This window comes from Eleutherodactylus coqui, chromosome 2 (assembly GCF_035609145.1).
Source record: "Eleutherodactylus coqui strain aEleCoq1 chromosome 2, aEleCoq1.hap1, whole genome shotgun sequence".
In the NCBI taxonomy this organism is placed as follows: domain Eukaryota; kingdom Metazoa; phylum Chordata; class Amphibia; order Anura; family Eleutherodactylidae; genus Eleutherodactylus; species Eleutherodactylus coqui.
The window spans coordinates 42,716,545-42,738,259 of record NC_089838.1 but is presented as its reverse complement, the minus strand read 5'-3'; the positions used below and the strand labels follow the sequence as shown (position 1 = coordinate 42,738,259).

At 46.8% G+C, this 21,715-nt stretch overlaps 1 protein-coding gene across 2 annotated transcripts in view; it reads left to right on the top strand.

The window, feature by feature from the left end:
• LOC136611248 (histidine--tRNA ligase, cytoplasmic-like) overlaps window positions 1–11,046 on the top strand; it is a 50,761-nt gene extending 39,715 nt beyond the window's left edge. For both annotated transcript variants that reach the window (XM_066590684.1, XM_066590683.1), the window contains 3 exons: window positions 1,591–1,707; window positions 7,171–7,317; window positions 10,852–11,046. In XM_066590684.1, coding sequence (XP_066446781.1) covers window positions 1,591–1,707; window positions 7,171–7,317; window positions 10,852–10,911 — 324 coding nt within the window. In that variant the 3' untranslated portion in view covers window positions 10,912–11,046. The remainder of the gene's footprint in view (window positions 1–1,590; window positions 1,708–7,170; window positions 7,318–10,851) is intronic.
• Window positions 11,047–21,715: the final 10,669 nt, after the last annotated feature.

Here is a 21,715-nt window from a genome sequence, read left to right as displayed (position 1 = left end):
AAACGAAAATCACATTTTTTTCGTTTTGCTTTGCTTGAATTCATTTAAAAACTGTAGGGTCAAAATGGGCAGTACACTCCTAGATAAATTCGTTAAGGGGTCTAGTTTTTAAAATGGGGTTACTTGTGGGGGTTCCCTTTGGTTTTGGCCGCTCAAGAGCTCTACAAGTGTGCTATGGGGCCTAAAACGCCTTCAAGCAAAATTTATGTTCTGAAAGACACTGACTACTCCTTTCATTTTGGGCCCCATTGTGCATCCAGACATAAGATTAGGGCCACATTGGGTATGTTTCTGAACACGGGAGAAACAGGGGTATCCATTTTGGGGTGTAAATGATCATTTTCATGGGCACTATAGGAAAAAAATATGTCTTTAAAATGACATATTTGCAAAAATATGAAATTTTATTTTTTTCTCCCCTAAATTGAATTAATTCCTGAAAAAAAAACAGTGGGGTCAAAATACTCATGACACCCCTCAGTGAATACATTAAGGGGTGTAGTTTTTAAAATGGGGTCATTTGGGGGGTATCGATTATTCTGACACTCATGAGCCTTTGCAAACTTGGCTTGGTGCAGGAAAACAAAGTGCTCCTCAAAATGCTGAAAAGTAATGTTAAATTTGTACATCATCTACATGGTTAAAAAAAAAAACACAAAAGTTTTTCAAATGTGCATTCAGAATTAAGTAAACAGATGGAAATATATATCTTATCAAAAATGTGTACAGTATGTTTGGACATATTTGAGATATTACAGTTGAAAATGTGAAAAAATGATAATTTTTTCAAAATTTTTCCAATACTGGTACTTTTAATAAATATACGCAAATTATATCGGTCTCTTTTTATAACCAAAATGAAGTACGACATGTGGCGAAAAAACTATGTCAGAATCATTTGGCTATGCAAAACCTTTACGGAGTTATTCTATGTTGAACGACGCATGTCAGATTTTGAAAATTTGGCTCCGTCACTAAGGCGCAAACAGGCTTCGTCACTAAGGGGTTAAATACCCTGCCTCCAACAAAGCAAGCGCTGTGATTGGATCGAGCACCAGACAATCGGCGTCGGCACTCGATCATTCACAGCCATTTAGTAAATGACACCACTGAATAGCTGTGATTCGTTCATCGAGCGCCAACACTGATTGGCTGGTGGTCAACTCAATCACAGCTCTTGCTTTGCTGGAGGCGGTGTATTCAAAGCCACGTCACCAAAAAGAAGAGGATATCTCAGTGCAGAGGACACTGCAGACTGTCGCATCGCTGCCGGAGACCAGCAGCACGAGGCACTGCGATGTCGCGGACCAGGTGAGTATAAGGCCCCCCTCGAAAATAAAACACTGTGCCTCTTTTGGGACAAAAAAGTAATAATATAAGACTGTTTGTCTTATTTTCGGGGAAACTCTATAATACAGTTCATTAATAACATATTTTTACATTAACTACTAAAAATCCCTTTTGAATACATTGTGCAGTATCTTGTGAATAGTTAGTATTCTGACTTGTGCACAACACTCTACTTGTACTCCACACATCCATATTCTATGAACTTCCTGATTCTTTATCGTACTGTTTTGTGTTTTTCAGTCTTCTATAGAGAAAATTCGGCTCACAGAGACACAGGTTTTAGTTGCGGCTGCTCAGAAGAAGCTTTTAGAAGAAAGGATGAAACTTATAGCTGAGCTCTGGAAAGCAGGTATCAAGGTAGGTGATGGTATTGTGGTTGGGTTGTCTCCAGAACCTCAGGATTACGGATAATACACCACTTGGGGATCCTGAAGGACTCCTAACAAACACATTATTGCTGCCATATTCCTGGGTTTGCACTAGTGCTCAGTGTTGTGGTGTTTTTTGTTTTTTTACAAAAAGAAAACGTGGGAGTGAGCCCTAATTATGTCACTTCTTGGCCTATGTGAAAGAAACTGAAATGAGTGCTGATTGTTATTTGTCGCTCATCGCTTGTTACATACAGCGGAGAAAACAGCTTGTCTAAAAGGACCTTGAAACAGCCATGTCAGGAGAGGGTAAAAGGCCCTATTTATGGGGATTGAGTATTGTAGAACCGGCTACTCACTGTAGGGATTTAATTAAAGGGATAAAAAATAAAAGGGATGTGTCACCAAGATTTTCAGTGTTAAACTGCCAACAGAGTGCTTGCAGTCATGTTTAGCGTACTACGGACATAGCGTTGTGTCAAATAGTAAATCATTCCTGATCACGGGCCCGGAGCTGGTATTGCAGGTGAGGGGGGTGTGGAGGCCACCGGACTCTCCTGCCCATGCTGCGTTTACATTGTCCCCAAGGGCCACCCCTTCATGCCTTCTTCAGGAGTCTAGCCTTGGGGACGTGTAGTTCCACACTGGACAACACAAGAGTACAGCGATCCGCTCACTTCTTGGCATCAGATCCACAGTTTCCTCTGCTCCACTGAACAGCAGTGGTTCGGGTAAGCTCTGCCTGGCGGCTAGTTCCCCTGCGTTTTAACCCCTCCTGCTGTACTGCCTGCAGTTGTAGTGCTCCACAGTGTTTGGTTAATGTGGCATCTGTTTTTAGCACTTTAGCGGAAGATCAGAGACAATGGTCGTCAGCCAGGTCCAAGTATTCTGCATGCACTTGCTGCAAAACAAAGTTTTCATACGGACAGTTGGAGCAGTTTTGTCCTAACTGTATCCCATCGCAACAGGCAGCTGTACATCCCATTACTGGCTTCCCTGTCGTTAAGCCCTTTCAGATTGCCGAGTCGAAATGGGCACGCTCCCTGTCGCTGGTGGTTTCAGACCTTACTTCGGCGTCCATGGTGATTTCTTGGTAGGTGGAACCATGTGTCCAGTACACTTTTATTTTTCAGAATAGTCCTACCGTTTACCACCTCCAGTAGTGCGCTTGGAATTTTACTTCAGACACAATATGTGCTCAGAGGGTGAACTATCTTGAGTCCCCCCTCTGATTCCGATCTGGACGAGGAGCAAGCTTGTAAAATTTTTCACAAAGGTGGATAGCCTAATTGTCGCTGTAGCAGAAACCCTGCGGGTATCAGATTAGAACCCAACTACATCTACAGCAGCTTTTTCTTTCAGACGTCCAAAGCATTATCCAAAGATTTTTTTCTCCTCATGAGGATGATGTGTTAATCAGGGAATGGATTCAGATTTTTCCTGATAGCCATGAGACAGAATATACCAAGACTCTGGAAGACAACTTTGTCTCCCACGAGGACCTCTTGGCTGGAAATCATGGATAACATTTGCCACATGGAGGACCTGGGTGCCGCAGACAAAGGAAACTCCCCAAAATACTATGCCGCCTGGACGGCCTGGATTGTGTTCAGAAATTCCCCTGACCTAAAGACATGGCTTCTTACAGGCGCACTACCCTCTTAATCTAAAATAGATGCTCCATTGTCACGCAACTTCTGGAATCCGATACGGGGCACAGGTCGCTGACAGCCGTCCCCCTCCCCCCCTCTTCGTTACATCCCCTAAACCCCTACCCCTTGCCTTTCCTCACTCCCCCCCCCATCTTATATTTCTGTTACTACCAGTGTTTTCACAATGTTGCAACACCAATTTTACCAGGCAGTAGCCTTAGTTATAAAGCTTCCGGACCGTTGGCGGCAGCGTTCGGTGGGGCTGGCACAAAGGTTGGCTCACCCTGCCTCTCGGCCACCACACCCTGTCCAACAGGCTGCCCAATTTTCTGCACTGTATCGCAACTCTTTGCCATTTTGTTGATGATGTAACATGTTTCTTATTATAAAATCAATAAATACATTTTGAACCATAATCAGGGAATGGAATTTTCATTATAAGTGCCTCACTGCGCCAAAGAACTTTGTCCTCCTCTCTTTCCAGAGGATTTAGTGAAGTCTACTTAGCTAGTAGTGGATCTGCCAGTGTCCCTACTGGCGAAGAATGCTACTCTTCCTAGATCGGATCCTTCATCTTTTCAAGGTGTGTGTGTGTGTGTCAAGAAGATTGAATCCCTAGCCAAGACCTCCTTTTGAGACAGTGGGTTCGGCTCTTGGGTCAGTTTTTGCCGCTACCTGGGTCAGCAAGGCAGTTGCTGAAGGAGCCAAGGAACTGTGCAGATGTGTCCTCTCCAGTTCATCAGCTGAAGAATTAGCAGATATGGCACATCAGATAGGCCAGGCAGGGCAGTTTATCTGTGAAGCTTCCCTGGACGCGGCCATGCTCTTAGCTCGCGCTTTGGCAGCTTCAGTAGCCACATGCCGGACTTTGTAGCTAAAATCCTGGAATGCAGATGCCTCCTCTAAAAGGTCTCTGACAAACCTTCCCTTTGTTGGCACAAGACGTTTTGGCACCAGACTGCATGAGATCATCTCCGATGCCACTAGTAGAAAAAAGTTCTCGCCTACCACAGAACAGACCCAGGTGGGTGAGAGCTACACAAAGGAAGACCTCTATTTTGTTCCTTTCACCTTCCCTGGCCTCGTATAGAAAGAGCATCAAGCCCAAACCTTCCTGACGTTCACAGTACTCAGTCCTCCTCTGTTAAATCCTCATGACGGTCGGCCCTCACCCAATTTGTCCAGAGTGAGGGACAAATCAGGGAAAGTTCCCTTTGAACGAGGAATTTCACGGTTCAGAGGCCTGGCTTGTCCATGTGTGACGCCTGGAGTCGAGAGTTGGTTTCTTTGGGCTATGTCATACAATTAATCCTCTGCCCATCCTCCCTATCGCTTTTTAAGCTCCAAAATCCAAGAGCCTTAGTTTAGGCGAAACACAGCCTAGCCTCTCAGGGCGGCATCATTCCCCCATCTGCGTTTTGCAGGGTTCTATTACAACTTCTTGTGGTGCCCAAAAAGGATGCGTCAGTCAGTCCTGTTCTGGATCTAAATAACCTAAAACATAAAGGTCCGGCATTTCCACATGGTGCCACTGAAATCTGTCATTGCATCTATGCAGCCGTTTCTTTCATCCCTAGACATGAAGGTAGGCATCCTTGATATTTTCCTCTGCTGAGCAGACAAGCATTTTCTTCAGTTCGCTGTCTGATCGCGATGAATTCATGGCTTTCCCATTCAGGCTATCCACTGCCATGGACTATTTACCAAAGTTATGGTATCAGTGATGGCTCTCCTCTATGCCAAGGCTATAGTAGCCATCCTCTATCTCGACATTGACATGATAAAGCCCTTAACCGGACGGCCAACCTGCAGAATCTCCACATTACTATGGACACACTGTCCACATCTGGGTGGATCATAGACTGCCCCACCCTTGCAACGGCTGGATTTTTTTGGGCCTCTTCTTTGACATGGCTCAAGCCCATATCTTGTTGCCTCCAGAGGAAGATGCACTCTCTGCAAATTAGGAACCCAGTGTCCATGCACCACTGCATGAGTGTTAGGACTTATGTCCTCCTTTGCGGCAATGCCGTTCGACCAATTTCACGCCCGGCTCCTCTAGTGATCTATCCTTCTAAGATGGGACAGATCCCTGGACTCCTTGAATTAGAAGATCCGGGCACAAACTTGGTGCTCTCTTCGCTGGTGGCTGGATTTCCCGCAGATCCATCTAGGGTGCTTCTTTCTGACCCTCCAATGGCACGTGCTCACCACGGATTCCAGTCTCTCCAGCTGGGGGTATACTCTTCAGAACCTTACAGTGTAGGGCACTTGGGGCAGAGAAGTATCCGCACTTCCAATAAATGTGATGGAACTTCGGACCATTCTCCTGTTGCGTTTATCACTTTGCACCCCAGCTAACGGGTTGTCCTGTTTGGGATCACCTTCTGGTACTCTCAGCAGTTCACGTACCAGGGGTAGACAATTGTATAGCTGACTTTTCATAAGCAGAAAGATAGTCTACCACTGACAAAGGCTCTGTGTAGCCGATACGCGTCTGGTTAGAGATGTGTATACCTGGCAATTTTAAATATGACTAAATAAAAGAAGATTATAAATTTTACTCTGCAAGCAAGCGTGGATTACACTTTTCCTGTATGGAATTTTTTGCTGCTTAAAGCCCAGGACTGGGGGCAGGTGAACCCGCTTGAGCAAGCAGTGGATCGTGAGATATATGAAGTGAGCAAGCTGACAGCACAGCACACCATATTCAAGTGTCTGGGCGAAAGGGGTCTGTATCCCGAGGTCTTTCGGGAAATTTTTCAAAGGTGGGGCGATCTGGATGTCTACCTGATGTCAATCAAAGCTGCTGAACTTTTGTGACCCAGATGGCCTGAGGCGTGGCCTTATGGCATCCAAGGTTGACATTTCTGGCTGGATACAATCAGCAATGGTAGAGGTGTATTGTGCCAAGGGCAGCGTGCCTGCATTCCACGTTACGGCACATTTACTCGGGCAGTGGGTGTCTCGCGGGTGGTATATAACGGGGCCTCAGCTTTGCAGGTCTGTAAGGCTTCTACATGGTCTTCCTTGTATACTTTTTTTCAAGGTTTTATCGTGTTCATACTTTTGCATCCACAGACTCCTAGCTCGGTCAGAGTTTTACAGACTGCTGTAAATTGACCGCCTGCAGCCTGATATATTTTCCCACCCCTGAGGGACTGCTCTAGGACATCCCATGGTCTTTAAGCTGTGTTCCTCAATGATCCAGATGAGAAAACTAGATTTTGTACTTGCCGTAAAATCTTTCTTGTCTCGTTCATTGGGGCAGACACAGTACCCACCCAGTTGGTTATTACTTTCTTTACAATTTCTCATCCAGGTTGGGGCATTTACTTTGTTGTTGACCATGGAGCCATCCTGAGTTTTATGTTCTAGCATGACATAGTCAATACAAATTTTTTTTTATATTTATTTTATTTTTTGCGTGTCTGCTTGGCAACTCTTACTGCTTGTGTATAAACTGATTAGCTTGGTTCCTGCAGGTTGGGTATAGCTGGTAGGAGGAGCTAACACTTTTTTTTTCTGCTTAGTGTCTGCTGCTTAGTGGCACTAGCTATAACCACAGTTTTTTAAGTAGCTTAGGAACTATTTTACTATTTTCCACACATGTCCGTAGTACGCTTAACATGACTGTAAGCACTCTGATGGCAGTTTCACACTGAAAATCCTGGTGGCAGATTCCTTTTAAAACTTTGGACGTGTTTGTGACCAGCTTGTTCTTTGAATCTGTGCTGCTATAGACTCTCTTTACAACCTGTCAGGACATCTCCTGTTATCGTCTATTTTTGTTCCCACAGGCAGAAATGTTGTACAAGAAAAATCCAAAGTTACTTAATCAGTTGCAGTACTGTGAAGAGAGCGGTATTCCACTAGTGGCCATTATTGGGGAGCAGGAACTCAAAGATGGAGTAGTGAAGCTCAGAGATGTTTCTACAAGGGAGGAGGTATGTAACACTAAGTTCACACAAGGCAGGTCTACACAGTTTCTGATGCACTTTGATTTAGGCTAACACCATAAGTGGATTTTAAAACGTATTCAAAAACACCGCACCCAACATGTCCACAGATTGTATGTGGTATTGCAGCTCTGCTCCATTGAAGTGAAGGGGGCTGATGGGCAATACCACATACAACCTCTGGACAGGTGTAGCACTGTTTTCGGCAGAAAGCAACTATGTCTTTATAAGCCTAGATAACCCCTGTTTAAGGGGTATAATCATCTTCTTCTAAAATGATGGTATATTTTCAAGAGATAAGACTATGCAATGTATTTTCTCGTTTTGTTGCATTAGGGAACACAGCTTAAGACTGTGCCACCTACAGGCAGTAGCTATAACCAGACACTAAGCAGAAAAGTGTTTGCTCCTCCTACCCACTATATGCCTTCTGCGGGTACCAAGCTAATCCATTTTAGCTTAGTGTCTTCATTTACTGGTCTTCAACTGTTATCCATTTTGTCTTTGGGAATACAGAGCTGGCACTGAACTCTCCCTGTTACCCCACTGAGGAAGACAAAAAGACTGGAGCTAACTAGTGTAATGTCAGCCCGACTCTCAGAAGACAAGATGGCATGGCCAACATCAGTTTGACCCTTAGGTCTCGGCTATAGTGGCCCCCTTATTGGAGCACTCCCTTCCTACTTAAAGGCAGGGAAGCACAGGGGTGCTCACCTGAGTATTCTCTCTATCAGGTAAGTATCCTCTTCTCCCTTTTCCTTACCACTAGTGCTACCACTCTTCCTTCTCTACTGTCTCTAGTCCCCCAGTGGACATTCTTTCTCTGGGTAGCATGGGGTCTTCCCTTTGGGAGACAGTCCCATTTGCTCCTTCCCTCTCTACACTGCTGTGTCCCTGCTCGGGGGCTCCTTGGCGGCATCTCATTGATTTAGGGCTTTTGGATTCCTGGGGGACTTCTTTTCCTGGGTCTTTCTCCCAGGTGGTGCTACTGTTTACCACACACTCGCAGCGCTGGTGACTGGGGCTGTAACTAATGCAACAGACAACAACATTTTTGTACTTGCCATGAAATCTCTCTCATCACATTCATTGGAGGGGACCGTACCCACCCAGTTTGACTCATGACGAATTCATGTTGTCTTTTGACTTGTTGGTTCAGAAGGTTTTCTGCTGTGTTGCAGTCTTTAATGTTTACATTGACTGTTTTTATCTCTCATTTTCTACTTGCTGCTCCTACTGTTTACATACAAAGTGATTAGCTTGGTGCCTGCGGGTTGAGTATAGCTGGTAACTATGTAGTAAACTCTTTTTTTTTTTGCTTAGTGTCTGCCTCCTAGTGGCTATAACCAGAGAGAGATTTTATGGTAATTAAAAAAAATCTTGTTTTTTGTAAGAATTTTTTTTTCTAAAATGTCCCCACATCTTGCAGTCTGCTGTCAGAAAGAAATATCAATGCTAGTACACCCCCTGCTCTCTTTCCCCATTAACCTCTTCCTTACTGGGCTGAGCACTTTTTGTGCTTTCACTGATCATCAGGGCAGCGGGGTTTAGCGGTGACTGAGGAGACATTGTGGCCCACAGTCTAACTCCATCTTTAGTTCCTCGTGTTGGCTGAGATCTCCGCTGTGGCTTTTTTTCTGCCAGCAGAGCTGAAAATTGTTGGAGGCCGGAGCATGGCAGACGTCCTGACCCTACAAATGTCTACCCATGCTTCCTCACTGCTGATTATCGGAGTTCCGAGAGGTGAATCGTCTCTACCGTGGCCCGTTTCCTTTGGACTGAAAACTGCATGTTGCCATTGCACAGATCCTTAGAGGAAACCTACTTTATGCTTCCATTGCAGAGTCCACACATCAGCTCTAAGATTATTTCTCTCAGTGTTGCGTAGATCGATGTATGGCTTCAGTTTTAGGGTGCATTCAGACGAGCATATGCGTACATAGGTACACACAAAACTGCGCACCTTCCTACCAGCACAAACGTGTGAATGCAGGTCCGTGCAGCATTGCTTTCATTGGGGCTGTGACTGCTGCCGTCAGCCCCATTAAAAGCAATAGGATGCCGGCAACCCTTGCAGTGATTTTCAGGGAAGGGCTTATATTTCAAGCCCGTCCCTGAAAATCACTGCATGGTTTGTGTGTATAAAAAAAATGTATATATTCTATTTTTACTCAGCTCTCAGCTGCTGCCATGTAAATATTCCCCGCGAGGAGTCCCCTTGTCACTGAACACTGTGACAGCGCTGTAACAGCGTCCAGTGACAAGGGGACTCCCCACGGGGAGTGAATAATCCCCTGTCACAGCTGTTGCAGAGAAGCACGATGTTCTCCTATTGCCTTCAATGGGACCAGCGCTTCTGCAGCCCCATTGAAAGCAGTAGGATGCCAGCACCTCTCAGCTGCTGCTGGGGCTCAGACGCGTCAACTGTGTCTTCTCCCTGAACTGCTCTGAATCTCTTTCTGAATCTTTCTTCCATGCATTACATTCAATGAATAGCTGAGTGCTGCCTGTGATTGACTAAGTGCTCAGCTAATCAGATACAGCCCTTTCAGCAGGCGGGATTTTAAATTGGAGCAGTTCAGGGAGAAGACACACCTAGATGCGCCTGAGCCCTGGCACCTACGGAGAGGCGAGTGTGCACATATATTTTTTTAACATATTCTACGGATGATTTTTCCAGAAAGGGCTTATATTTAAAGCCCTTCCCTGAAAATTCTTGCAGGGCTTGCCAACAGCCCATTGCTTTCAATGGGACTGCAGAAGCATCGGTCCCATTAAAAGCAATGGGAGAACATCGCAATCCTCTGCCACAGCTTTGGCAGGGGACTTTTTCAGCCCCGCAGAGATGAAGAAATATACTGCCACAGCTGTGACAGCCATGGCAGGGGATTCTTTACTCTCTGCGGGGAGTGCCCTTTTCACTGAACACTGTGACAGTGCTGTCAGTGTTCAGTGACAAGGGGCATCACTGCTGGGAAATATTGGCATGCACCACAGACCTATGGTGCAATCTTGCATGCCTGTAAAACGATGACCCGTGAACACGCCATAGGGAAGCAATGGTTCTAATAGACGCATGGTTTTGTGCGCACCTATGTACGCATGCACTCGTCTGAATGCACCCTTAGCACGTGTTTGCTACACCGATGTAAAATGCTTGTGGATGAAGCACTTCTTTACTGTGTAGGTAGGTTTGTATATTCGGAGGGTGTCGTAAAGGTCATGTATTGCAGAAATAACAACCCTCATCTGGTTCAAAGGAAAAGTGGTTGCTATATACAGCTGCTCATTCAGATCACTACTTTGATTTCAAAATGGCCTCTTAGTAGTAAATAGTGAATTCTTATTTGCAGCTGTAAAAAACTGTTCGGCTTTATCTCTGCAACCATTGTTATAAGCATCGGAGATCTGTTACAAAAAACACTGCAGGAGATTTATGTAAAACCATCTTTTACATTTTTGTTTTGCTGTTCAAATTATTTTATATTTTTACACTTTTTTTTTTTCCTTTTCTTCTTCTAGGTTGATGTTTGCAGGCAAAATTTGGTGGAAGAGATTCGAAGGAGAACCAGTCAGTTTTAAGATGTTACCATAAAGTTTAGGCCAATACACATATGGGTCCACTGTGTCTGACCTGTTAGAGCAGCTTGTTTAAAAACCATATTCTCACAAATGTTTCATTTCTTCAGTTTCTCTGTTCAAAATGTTATAATAAAGTTACCTAAAGTGATCCCCATTACAGCATGTGACCATTCCTGCGTTTATAGGTCTATTAAAGTAGCTTTACAGAGCAATACCACAGAGCCAACTTGTGACTTCAGCATTTTTAGTGTTGCTAGAGTATGGCCCATTTTTGCCTGCAGTTGGACCTGAATCTTCAGGTTTCCAATGGATTTATGCTTTTGGTAGAATCGGGTATTTGAAGAAGCACTCCAGCAATTATTTTTTCGCTTGCTTAGCACAACATAGACTATTAAATAATGCAATAATGTAGAAGTCCTTTTATATATACCTGCTATAGCTAATGTGCCACTTATGGGTTCTCTGCAGTCTTCATGCTTTCTTCCCTTTTGGGATATGGTTCCCCTACCGCAGAATGCTTTTCACATTCTGCCTATGGCAGAAGGATGTCGGACATGATGTCAAAGTGCTGGCCGCTGTGTGTTGCGCCGAGTGTCTCCTGTGTGAGAGTAAGGTAATGGCAGCAAGTGATAGATCAGTGATGTACAACTTCTGTTGCCTAACTCGCACTGCAGTGTATCCCTACGTGATGTAGCTTCACTTTGCTTTCCATAGACTAAAATTTGTGATGGGTTTCTCGGTCATCCTCTAACAATACAAGCAGGAGGCAAGGAGAGCCGTGGGATGCTGCATCTCATAGATAAATATTGGAGATCCTGCACCTAGCACACATGAATAACAGGGCAGATTTTACTATTGAAAAATTTTCAACACGGATTGCACCAGATAACTGTATAACATGCTTTGCAATACACTTGTGTATTAGACACTTGCTGACACCTCCCCGAAAACCAGTATCATCCTGTCAGTATTATTGTATCTTGACGCCACCAGGAACTCCTAGTGGAGTCAAGATTGACAGGGGGATGACTCCCCCTGTACCTGATTGGCTGCACATCTTGTTGCCAGTGGGTCCTGGAAGGCCACTACAGATTCCCAGCTGGCAGCAGGGGAGTGCATAAGTAGCGGTTAGCGGTGGTGTCGGCCGACACGGTGCTGACAGGCGGCTGCTGGGACGCAGCACTGAAGCTGTGGCCGGCTGTCCCGAGCGGCGGAGCACAAGTGCCACCTGTGGCAGCATTGTGAGTGGGGGGGTGCCCATCAGGGAGTTGCGGCCAGCACGGAGTTGACAGCCGACTGCCAGGACACAACGCTGAGACCAGCCTATTCCCAGCCTGGTGACAATAATCGCTGCAGCGTCTGCCTTGATTTGTTCCAGCGCTGCAAGCTTAGGATGACTGTTACTTTCTTGTCCGTATCATTGGGGGCCACAGCCAAGACCATGGGATATAGCCACTGCCCTAGGAGGTGACACTAAGCAAAAAGGTGTTAGCTCTTCCCCCCTGGCTATATCCCCCCTGCAGGCACTCAGCTAATTAGTCTTTAGCTTAGTGTCTGCTAGGAGGCAGACGTGGCTATTCACGGGAATCCAGGGAGTCGGGGCTTTTCCCTGGCTCTACTGGCCTCCCGGGGGAGACGCAGGCAGGGGGTGTCTCCACCACTTCTGCGGCGTCTCACCCAGTGAAGAAAAAGGGGCCCGACCCTGCAATGTGCATTGGCGTCGGTTACCCGCCAGCCATAGGGCTCCCCCTCCCTGGAGCAGCGCACTGTCTTACCGGTGACGCATAGGGGGCAGCACTGCTGGAGACAAGTCGGCGTGCGGACAGGCTGTGGCTCCCGGACGACGTAATAGGACAGGAACGGACATCAGGATCACAGCGGCAGCAGCAGCTCTCCCGGAAGCAGGGATAGGAGCACGGCATGCTAGCAGGACGCCGGGGAGCTGGCTGGGCAGGTCACTTCCGGGCGCAGCGCTCTGGGGTGCGGGGCGCCGACGCTGGGCCGGAAAACGTCACTTCCGGGTCGCGGGCGGACTTCCGGGGCAAGCCACGCCCCCTCCGACTGCGGCAGACTTAAAAGAAGCGGCCAGGCAGAGGAATGGCCACTCTCGGCAGACACTCCGTTTGTCTGGCACCACTGAGCCCAGCACTGTGCGCAGCTATCGGTCACAGCACACAGCAGCATCCAGGATCCAGCCCTTATACGGCCCTGCAGACTTTGGCTACAGAGTGAGCACCCGGACAGCAGCAGCACCTCCTGTAATGGGCACCAGCAGCTGTAGCAGCACCGCAGTAGTTTCTGCCACACACCTGCCGGGTCACCAGCGCTACTATCTCTGTGTGGTGCACCCACGTCGACTCCTGACGGCCTTCAAGCTTCAGGACCAGAGGCTCCAGCTGGATCAGGGGAACCGCTAAAACAGCTGCTAGACCGGGTAAGCCCTGCCAAGGCAGCACTTTGCGGTGTCTCCCCTCCCCCTGCCCTGTCCCCCCTGCAGGTACGCCTTTGGCAGTACGTAGCATCCACTTACCCAAGGGTTCCTGTTGCCATGTCTGACCCTAGATCAGAGGGCTCCAGCTCGGCCAAGGGGAGGGTGAAGCATTACGCTTGCACAGCTTGCAGCGTTAAGTTTGCCTGCGGTCAAGTCGACCCCCGCTGCGCTAAGTGTACCACGGCACGCATGGTTCCAGGGATCCCGGTGCCCCCCGCCGCCCCTGTGGAGCCAGGGCCCGAACCCCAATGGGCGAGGTCCCTGGCCGCTGCCGTTTCCGGCCTGGCCACATCTTCTGCGGCAATTTTACGCCGGTTAGAATCCAGCTCGGAAGGTTCCTCTTCAGAATATGCGTGCGGGAGGGCATGTAAAAGAAGGAGGTCCCGCAGCAGCGAGGACACCTCCCGTAAATCTCGCCATACCAGGAGGTCTTATAGACCCTCCAAGTCCAGGCGGTCCAGAGACTCTCGTGGTTCCCATGGGTCCAGGGAGTCCGTCCATACTTACCACAGGTCAAGGCATTCTTCGCGGTCTCAGTATTCTGCAAGGCCGGCCTGGGCGCGACGTGACTCCCCCCGAGCATCGTGCTCTCGGGCTTCTCAGGATACGGCCCAAACGGGGCGAGAGCAGTGGGTCAGAAGACGACGAATGCTCCGCGGTCTCGTCTGCTTCTGATCTGGACGATGAACAGGTTTCGCGGCTGGCGAGCCTAATGGACAGCCTAGTAATAGCTGTAAGAGAAACCCTCCAAGTAACGGAGGAACCAGTAGAGACGACTCCTTCCACGGTGTCGTTTAGACGGCAGAAGAGATCGCGACAGGTCTTTCCAGACCATCAGGATCTCGCGGACGTCCTTAATAAAGAATGGCATAACCCTGACATAACCCGGAAGTTACCTATCCATTCCCAGGAAGTCTGAAAAAGGGTTGGGCGGTACCTCCAGTAGTCGATCCACCAGTATCACGGCTATCTAGAGGCACGGCGTTGCCAACAGCCGAAGTGGCAACTCTGGCTAATCCTCAAGACAGAAAACTGGATACGTTGACGAAATCAGTGTTTCAGGCTACGGGCACCGCCCTGCAGCCGATTTTCGCGGCCGCATGGGTCAGTAAAGCGTCCATAGCCTGGGCCAAACAGCTGCGGAAAGACATTGTGGGAGGCGCCCCACCTAGCGAACTACTGGAAGCAACAGACAATATCATACAAGCGAACAAGTTCGTATGCGCAGCAGAGCTAGATGCAGCTAAGTTCGTGGCTCGAGCGTCCGCCGCATCCGTCGCGGCAAGACGAACCCTCTGGCTAAAGAACTGGTCAGCTGATTCAGCGTCCAAGATGGTCCTAACAAAGTTGCCATTTGAGGGAAATAGGCTCTTTGGGCCTAAATTAGATGACCTGATAAAGGACGCCACGGGCGGCAAGAGCACGTCATTGCCACAAATTCCAACAAGAAAGGAAAAAGTCCCATTGAAGAGGAAACCGTTTTTTAGGTCCTTTCAGCGTTTCTCGTCCCGTTCTGGGTCAGGGCAGTGGTCCCAATCTAGGAGGACCCCGACAGATGCAAAGAAGGGCCCAACCTTCAAGATGAGACAAGCATGGCGATCCCAACCTGGAACATCTAAGGCGGCGGGATCAAAGAACGCGGCATGAGGCACCGCCCCCACCCAGTGTCATCAGGTTGGGGGGCAGGCTCTCCCAATTCCGGGAGACATGGTGGAGTCGCGTGAGCGACAAGTGGGTGCAGGAGATTGTGGCATCCGGGTATGCGATCGAATTCGTGACTCTGCCACAGAACTCGTTTCGCAAGTCCAGAGTGCCTGCCACCCCAGAAGGAGTAGCCAACCTACATTTGGCAGTAGAAAATCTTCTGGCACAGGGAGTTGTAAAACCAGTGCCAGGGGCACAAGAGAAGCAAGGGTTCTACTCAAATCTTTTTTTAGTGCCCAAAAAAGACGGCAGGGTCAGGCCAGTACTGGATTTAAGGAGACTGAATCAATTCATCAAAACAAAACATTTGCGGATGAAGTCGATCAAATCCGTGATAGCCTCCATGCAGCCGGGGGAATTCTTGTACTCAATAGACATCAAGGACGCTTACCTTCATATTCCGATTCGGGAAGCACACCAAAAATTCCTTCGTTTCGAGACGCAGGGAAGGCATTTTCAATTCACGGCTCTGCCATTCGGCCTGTCAACTTCTCCAAGAGTCTTTACGAAAGTACTAGCAGCATTGATGGCACTACTCCATGCAAAGGGCATAGCGGCCATACCATACCTGGACGACGTGCTAGTAAAAGCACCGTCACGAGACGGCAACATCAGGAGTCTACGTGTCACGATGGAAACTTTAGAAGAATTTGGCTGGATAATAAACCGCGAAAAATCGTGCCTAATACCAGCACAACGGTTGGAGTTCTTAGGCATGATATTCGACACCAGCCAGCACCGAGTGTTACTACTCCAGACAAGCTTCTACACGGTGTTCAGTCTCTAATACAGAAGAGAATGCTAACCATCAGACACTGTATGAGTATTCTGGGCCAGATGGTAGCAGCCTTCGAGGCGGTCCCCTTTGCCCAATTCCGGTCAAGGATGCTACAACATCTGATATTGTCCCGCTGGAACAGGTCCACACTGACTCTGGAACAACGAATCCAGATAACCCCTCAAGTCCAGGATGCGTTGAAGTGGTGGTTGAAACCAGGGAGGCTTCAGGCGGGACGGCCTCTGGGACCAAAACATTGGGTAGTATTGACGACGGACACCAGCCACTCAGGCTGGGGCGGAACACTGAGGGGCCAGCCGGTTCACGGAGTTTGGTCTCAGAAAGAAACAAGGTTGCACATCCTAGAATTACGGGCCATTTACCTAACTCTCCGGCACTTCAGGTCCAGTCTCAAAAAGAAGGATGTGCGCATCCAGACGGACAACACCACAGCGGTGGCTTATGTCAACCATCAAGGGGGCACACGGAGCGCGTCAGTAATGAACGAAGTAGCTTGCATACTGATGTGGGCGGAGAATCATCTGAGCTCAATATCAGCAGTCTACATTCCCGGAGTAGACAACTGGGTGGCAGATTACCTAAGTCGGGAAATGGTGGATCCCGGCGAATGGGGGTTGCACCCAGAAGTATTCCGGACAATATGTTGGAAATGGGGTACACCGGACATGGACCTCATGGCGTCCAGACAGAATTACAAAATTCTTCCATTTGTTGCCCGAGCATGGGATCCGCAAGTGGCAGCAACGGACGCACTGACCATTCCGTGGGGAGGATACAAACTCCTGTACGTATTTCCACCAATCCCCCTCATACCAAGAATCCGGTGGAAAATCAGACAGGAAGGGCGACCAGCGATATTAATAGCGCCAGATTGGCCAAGAAGAAGCTGGTACGCGGCCATCATAGAAATGTTGACCGACACACCATGGCACCTACCGGATCGAAGAGACCTGCTATCCCAAGGGCCTTTACTACACCTGGATTCCAAGTCTCTACATTTGACGGCCTGGCCGTTGAAACCGAGGTGTTAAGAAGAAAAGGTTACTCGGAGAAGGTGGTTCAGACAATGATACGGGCCAGGAAACCAGCCTCGTCGGCTATTTATTACAGAGTCTGGAAGCGTTTCTTCACCTGGTGTGAGGAGCGGTGAGTGCAGCCGATGCAATTTTCAGTAGCCAGAATACTGGCATTCTTACAATCGGGTCTCGAAATAGGATTAAGGGTAGGCTCACTAAGGGGGCAGGTGTCAGCACTGACGGTGCTGTTTCAGAGGCCAATCGCAAACAGAATGGCTGTGCGTACATTCCTTCAGGGAGTCGCCCATACGACACCCCCGTTGAAACCCCCGGTTCAAGCATGGGATCTTAATCTCGTGTTGGAGGCTATGACAGACCAACCGTTTGAGTTGCTGAAGGAGATTCCTATACGACTGCTGACCTGGAAGGTAGTATTCCTTGTCGCTATTACCTCTATTCTTAGGGTCTCGGAGCTGGCGGCCTTGTCTATACAGACCCCCTATATGACTTTCCACCAAGATAAAGTGGTACTGAGACCATCACCAGAGTTTCTACCGAAAGTAGTCTCGGAGTTTCACATCAACGAAGAAATTGTCTTGCCTTCTTTCTGTCCAACGCCAGTACACACGAGGGAAAAAACGCTGCACCACCTGGACTTGGTGAGGGCGTTGAAGATTTATGTAAAAAGAACCAAAGAATTCCGTAAAACCGACACCCTCTTCGTGATTCCGGAGGGGCTCGGCAGCCTCAAAGTGGATAAGGTCCTTGATAACGGAGGCTTATCGCACCTCAGGACGCACGCCACCATTTCGGGTTACGGCCCACTCCACATGGGCGGTAGGGCCTCCTGGGCGGTCCGGCACGGAGCCTCGGCGCTTCAGGTGTGTAAGGCAGCCACCTGGACTTCCTTACATACGTTTTCAAAATTTTATAAGGTCCACATATCTGCATCATCGGACGCTGCGCTCGGCCGGAAGATCTTGCAGGCAGCGGTCCTTTGACCACACGATCAAACTGTAAATGCCCACCCAAGATATGTATATATTTTCAGGACTGCTTGTGGACGTCCCATGGTCTTGGCTGTGGCCCCCAATGATACGGACGAGAAACAGATATTTTTGGTATAACTTATCGTAAAATCTCTTTCTCGTCACGTTCGTTGGGGGCCACAGCACCCACCCCTTGTTTATTTAAGCGGTTGCTGGAACTTTCTGTTCTTCGGTCATTGTTTGGCAGAGAATTATGCCAAAGTATGTATTTTGGTATGTATAAAACATAATATGTATAATCGTACTCCTACTGGCTTCCTACTGCTTGCAGACAGACTAATTAGCTGAGTGCCTGCAGGGGGGATATAGCCAGGGGGGAGGAGCTAACACCTTTTTGCTTAGTGTCGCCTCCTAGGGCAGTGGCTATATCCCATGGTCTTGGCTGTGGCCCCCAATGAACGTGACGAGAAAGAGATTTTACGGTAAGTTATACCAAAAATATCTGTTTTCTTCTTGGGCGTATATTATAAGGTGTTAATTATGCCATGTTACATCGGTAACATGCCAGCATTTACAGCTCATAATGTAAGCCTAAGAAGAACAGTAATCCTCAGCCTAAGGCTGCAGAACTGGCACAAATCAATGCACACTGTGCTGCTAGGACCTTCCTACCTTGACCCTTAGCGGGAGCTGGGGGTGTTACGGGCATTCCTCCTGTCAACCCCCTAGCTTCTGGTGGCATCAAGATACAATAATACTCATCCTGTCTGCCCTTCAGGACTTCAAAGCCTTTATACTGGTGGACAATATGAATTCAGTTTGGAACATCCTGCCCAAGACCAGAGATGAAAACACGAGTCAAGGACAAGAGTTGACCTTGTTCTAGATAACGGCAGGTCACTGATTTCGTCTTTGCAGATACCGTAATGTCCCTTGGCCTAGCCACAAAGGTTCACTTCCATGGGAAGGTCATACCATGGTACGTGTCCGACACCACAGAACACAACTTCCATTGTACTGTGTAGCAATATTTAGTCATCAATAACAAATGAATGTTTAAGTGCGGGAAAACATGAAGAAGTGACGTTGGGTCTACCACGAACAGCTCTTCTGGATCTTGCCCCATGAGTACTGGGGAAACTGACTAGAGACCGGAAATAGAATTTGATAGTACCCTTCTCTCAGGTGCTCAGATCCTTTCACCTAGCTCCACTGTGTAGTGTCAGAACCCTGAAGGCCGATGTGCAGGTTGGATTGCAAGCAGGAGTCAGAGAACGTATCACAGCGGCGAATACAGACTGGCTGATATCTGGCAAATATAGGATCATCCAGTTTTGTCCTGTAGTTTGAAACAGACATTAGACTTCTAATGAGATTTATCTTTCCAGTACCACGTATGCTTTTGTTAGCATGGCATGCTGCAGATGTTTGGTAAAGCTTTAGTAACGGTAGCAAATGTTGAGCTGCAGCTTACAGCAGTTTACCAGCCTTTCTCGGCTGTCATTCAGGCAGATGGAAATTAAAAGCAAATGTCTGTTTTTAATGGGGTAATTTACCCGGTAAAGCATTGGATATGTTCAATTTCTAACTTTGCATAAATCAGTAGCACACATGACTGCAGAAAACTTTATTATATGTGATTATCCATAACATAAACTCCTTTCCAATCTTGTGTAGATCCCTCTTTTATCACTGTCAGTTCAGGTTAGAGCAACTGGGCAAGGCCTGGACTTCACAAGACCGCTGAAGATGTCCTGTCCTATCTAGCACCAAGATATTAGCAGCAGATCCTTTAAATCTTGTAAGTTGAGTGCCCATTGGCCCTTTTGGCAGTTCATGGGTTGTCCTTTGTTTGACCACTTTTGATAGCTACTAACCATTGCATAGCAGGGACACCTCACAAGACCTGCTGTTTCGGAGATGCTCTGACCCAGTTGTCTACACATCACAATTTAGCCAAGTCGTTCATGTCTTTATGGTTGCCTATTTTTCTTGCTTCCAACATGGTTACAGGAAGGAGTGACTATACTTACTACCTAATATTTGCTGATGACACAAAGCTAGGAGGGATGGCTAACACTAGATCTAGAAAAGCCTGAACAGTGGGCGGCGACTAACAGAATGGTATTTAACAAGGAGAAATGCCAAGTCCTACATCTGGGCAAGATAAATAAAAAAAAAAAAACACATATAGGAGGAATTGGGCTAAAGCAGCAGCACATGTGAAAAAGACTCAGGTATATTAATAGATCATAGACTAAACATGAGTTAACAATGTGATGCAGCAGCCAAAAAGGCAAACACAATTCTGGGATGTATTAAGACAGGGGTGTCAAACTCATTTTCACAGAGGGCCACATCAGCTTCATGGTTGCCTTCAAAGGGCCGATTCTAATTGTTAATTGTAAGACCATATAGTAAAAGTGAACCCCGCAGTGTCCCGATAAGTAATAAGGTCCCCCATAGTGGCCAGTGGCGCGCATATATATATACAAGCTGATATACCCGGCTTCACCCGAGTTAATTTGGTACTGGTGTTTACACAGAAAATCTTATGAAGTCGTCGTTACTTTAGAGATACCGAGGAAAAAAATATGTTCAGCATTTTGCATGGTTCTTTGCGTTACCCAGGAAACACCACGTGGAGGTAACCATGTGCTGTTTCCATTATATAAAATGACATCAGGAAGTGAGAGAATTAGATTACGTACGTAATATTTGGACACTAATTCTTTTGTGCTTAGAATTAAATAATCGAGTTGGGGCCCATTAACTTTTCCTATTTATGACATAATCAATGCTCGTGCCAAATTTCAGGTTTCTATGACATCGGGAAGTTGGAGAATTAGATTACGTACGTAAAATTTGGACGCTAATTCTTTTGCACTTAGAATTGAATAATCAAGTTGGGACCCATTAGCTTTTCCTATATATGACATAATCAATGCTTGTGCCAAATTTCAGGTTTCTATGACATCGGGAAGTTGGAGAATTAGATTACGTACGTAAAATTTGGACGCTAATTCTTTTGAATAATCAAGTTGGGACCCATTAGCTTTTCCTATTTATGACATAATCAATGCTTGTGCCAAATTTCTATGACATTGGGAAGTGAGAAAATTAGATTACATACGTAAAATTTGGACGCTAATTCTTTTGCGCTAGAATTGAATAATTGAGTTGGGACCCATGAACTTTTCCTATTTATGACATAATAATCAATACTCGTGCCAAATTTCAAGTGAGAGAATTAGATTACGTACGTAAAATTTGGATGAGAATTCTTTTGTGCTAGAATTAAATAACGAGTTGGGACCTATTAACTTTTCCTATTTTTTACATAATCAATGCTCATGCCAAATTTCAAATTTCTATGACATCGGGAAGTGAGAGAATTGGATTACGGATGTAAAATTTGGACGCTAAATCTTTTGTGCCTAGAATTGAATAATCGAGTTGCGACCCATTAGCTTTTCCTATTTATGACAATCAATGCCCGTGCCAAATTTCAAGTTTCTATGACATCGAAAATGAGAGAATTAGATTACGTACGTAAAATTTGGACGCTAATTCTTTTGCGCTAGAATTAAATAATCGAGTTGGGACTGCTTTACTTTTCCTATTTATGACATAATCAATGCCCGTGCCAAATTTCATGTTTCTACGACATCAGGAAATGAGAGAATTAGATTCCGTATGTAAAATTTGGACGCTAATTCTTTTGCGCTAGAATTGAATCGAGTTGGGACCCATTTACTTTTCCTATTTTGGATATAATCTACGCTCGTGCCAAATTTCTTTTTCT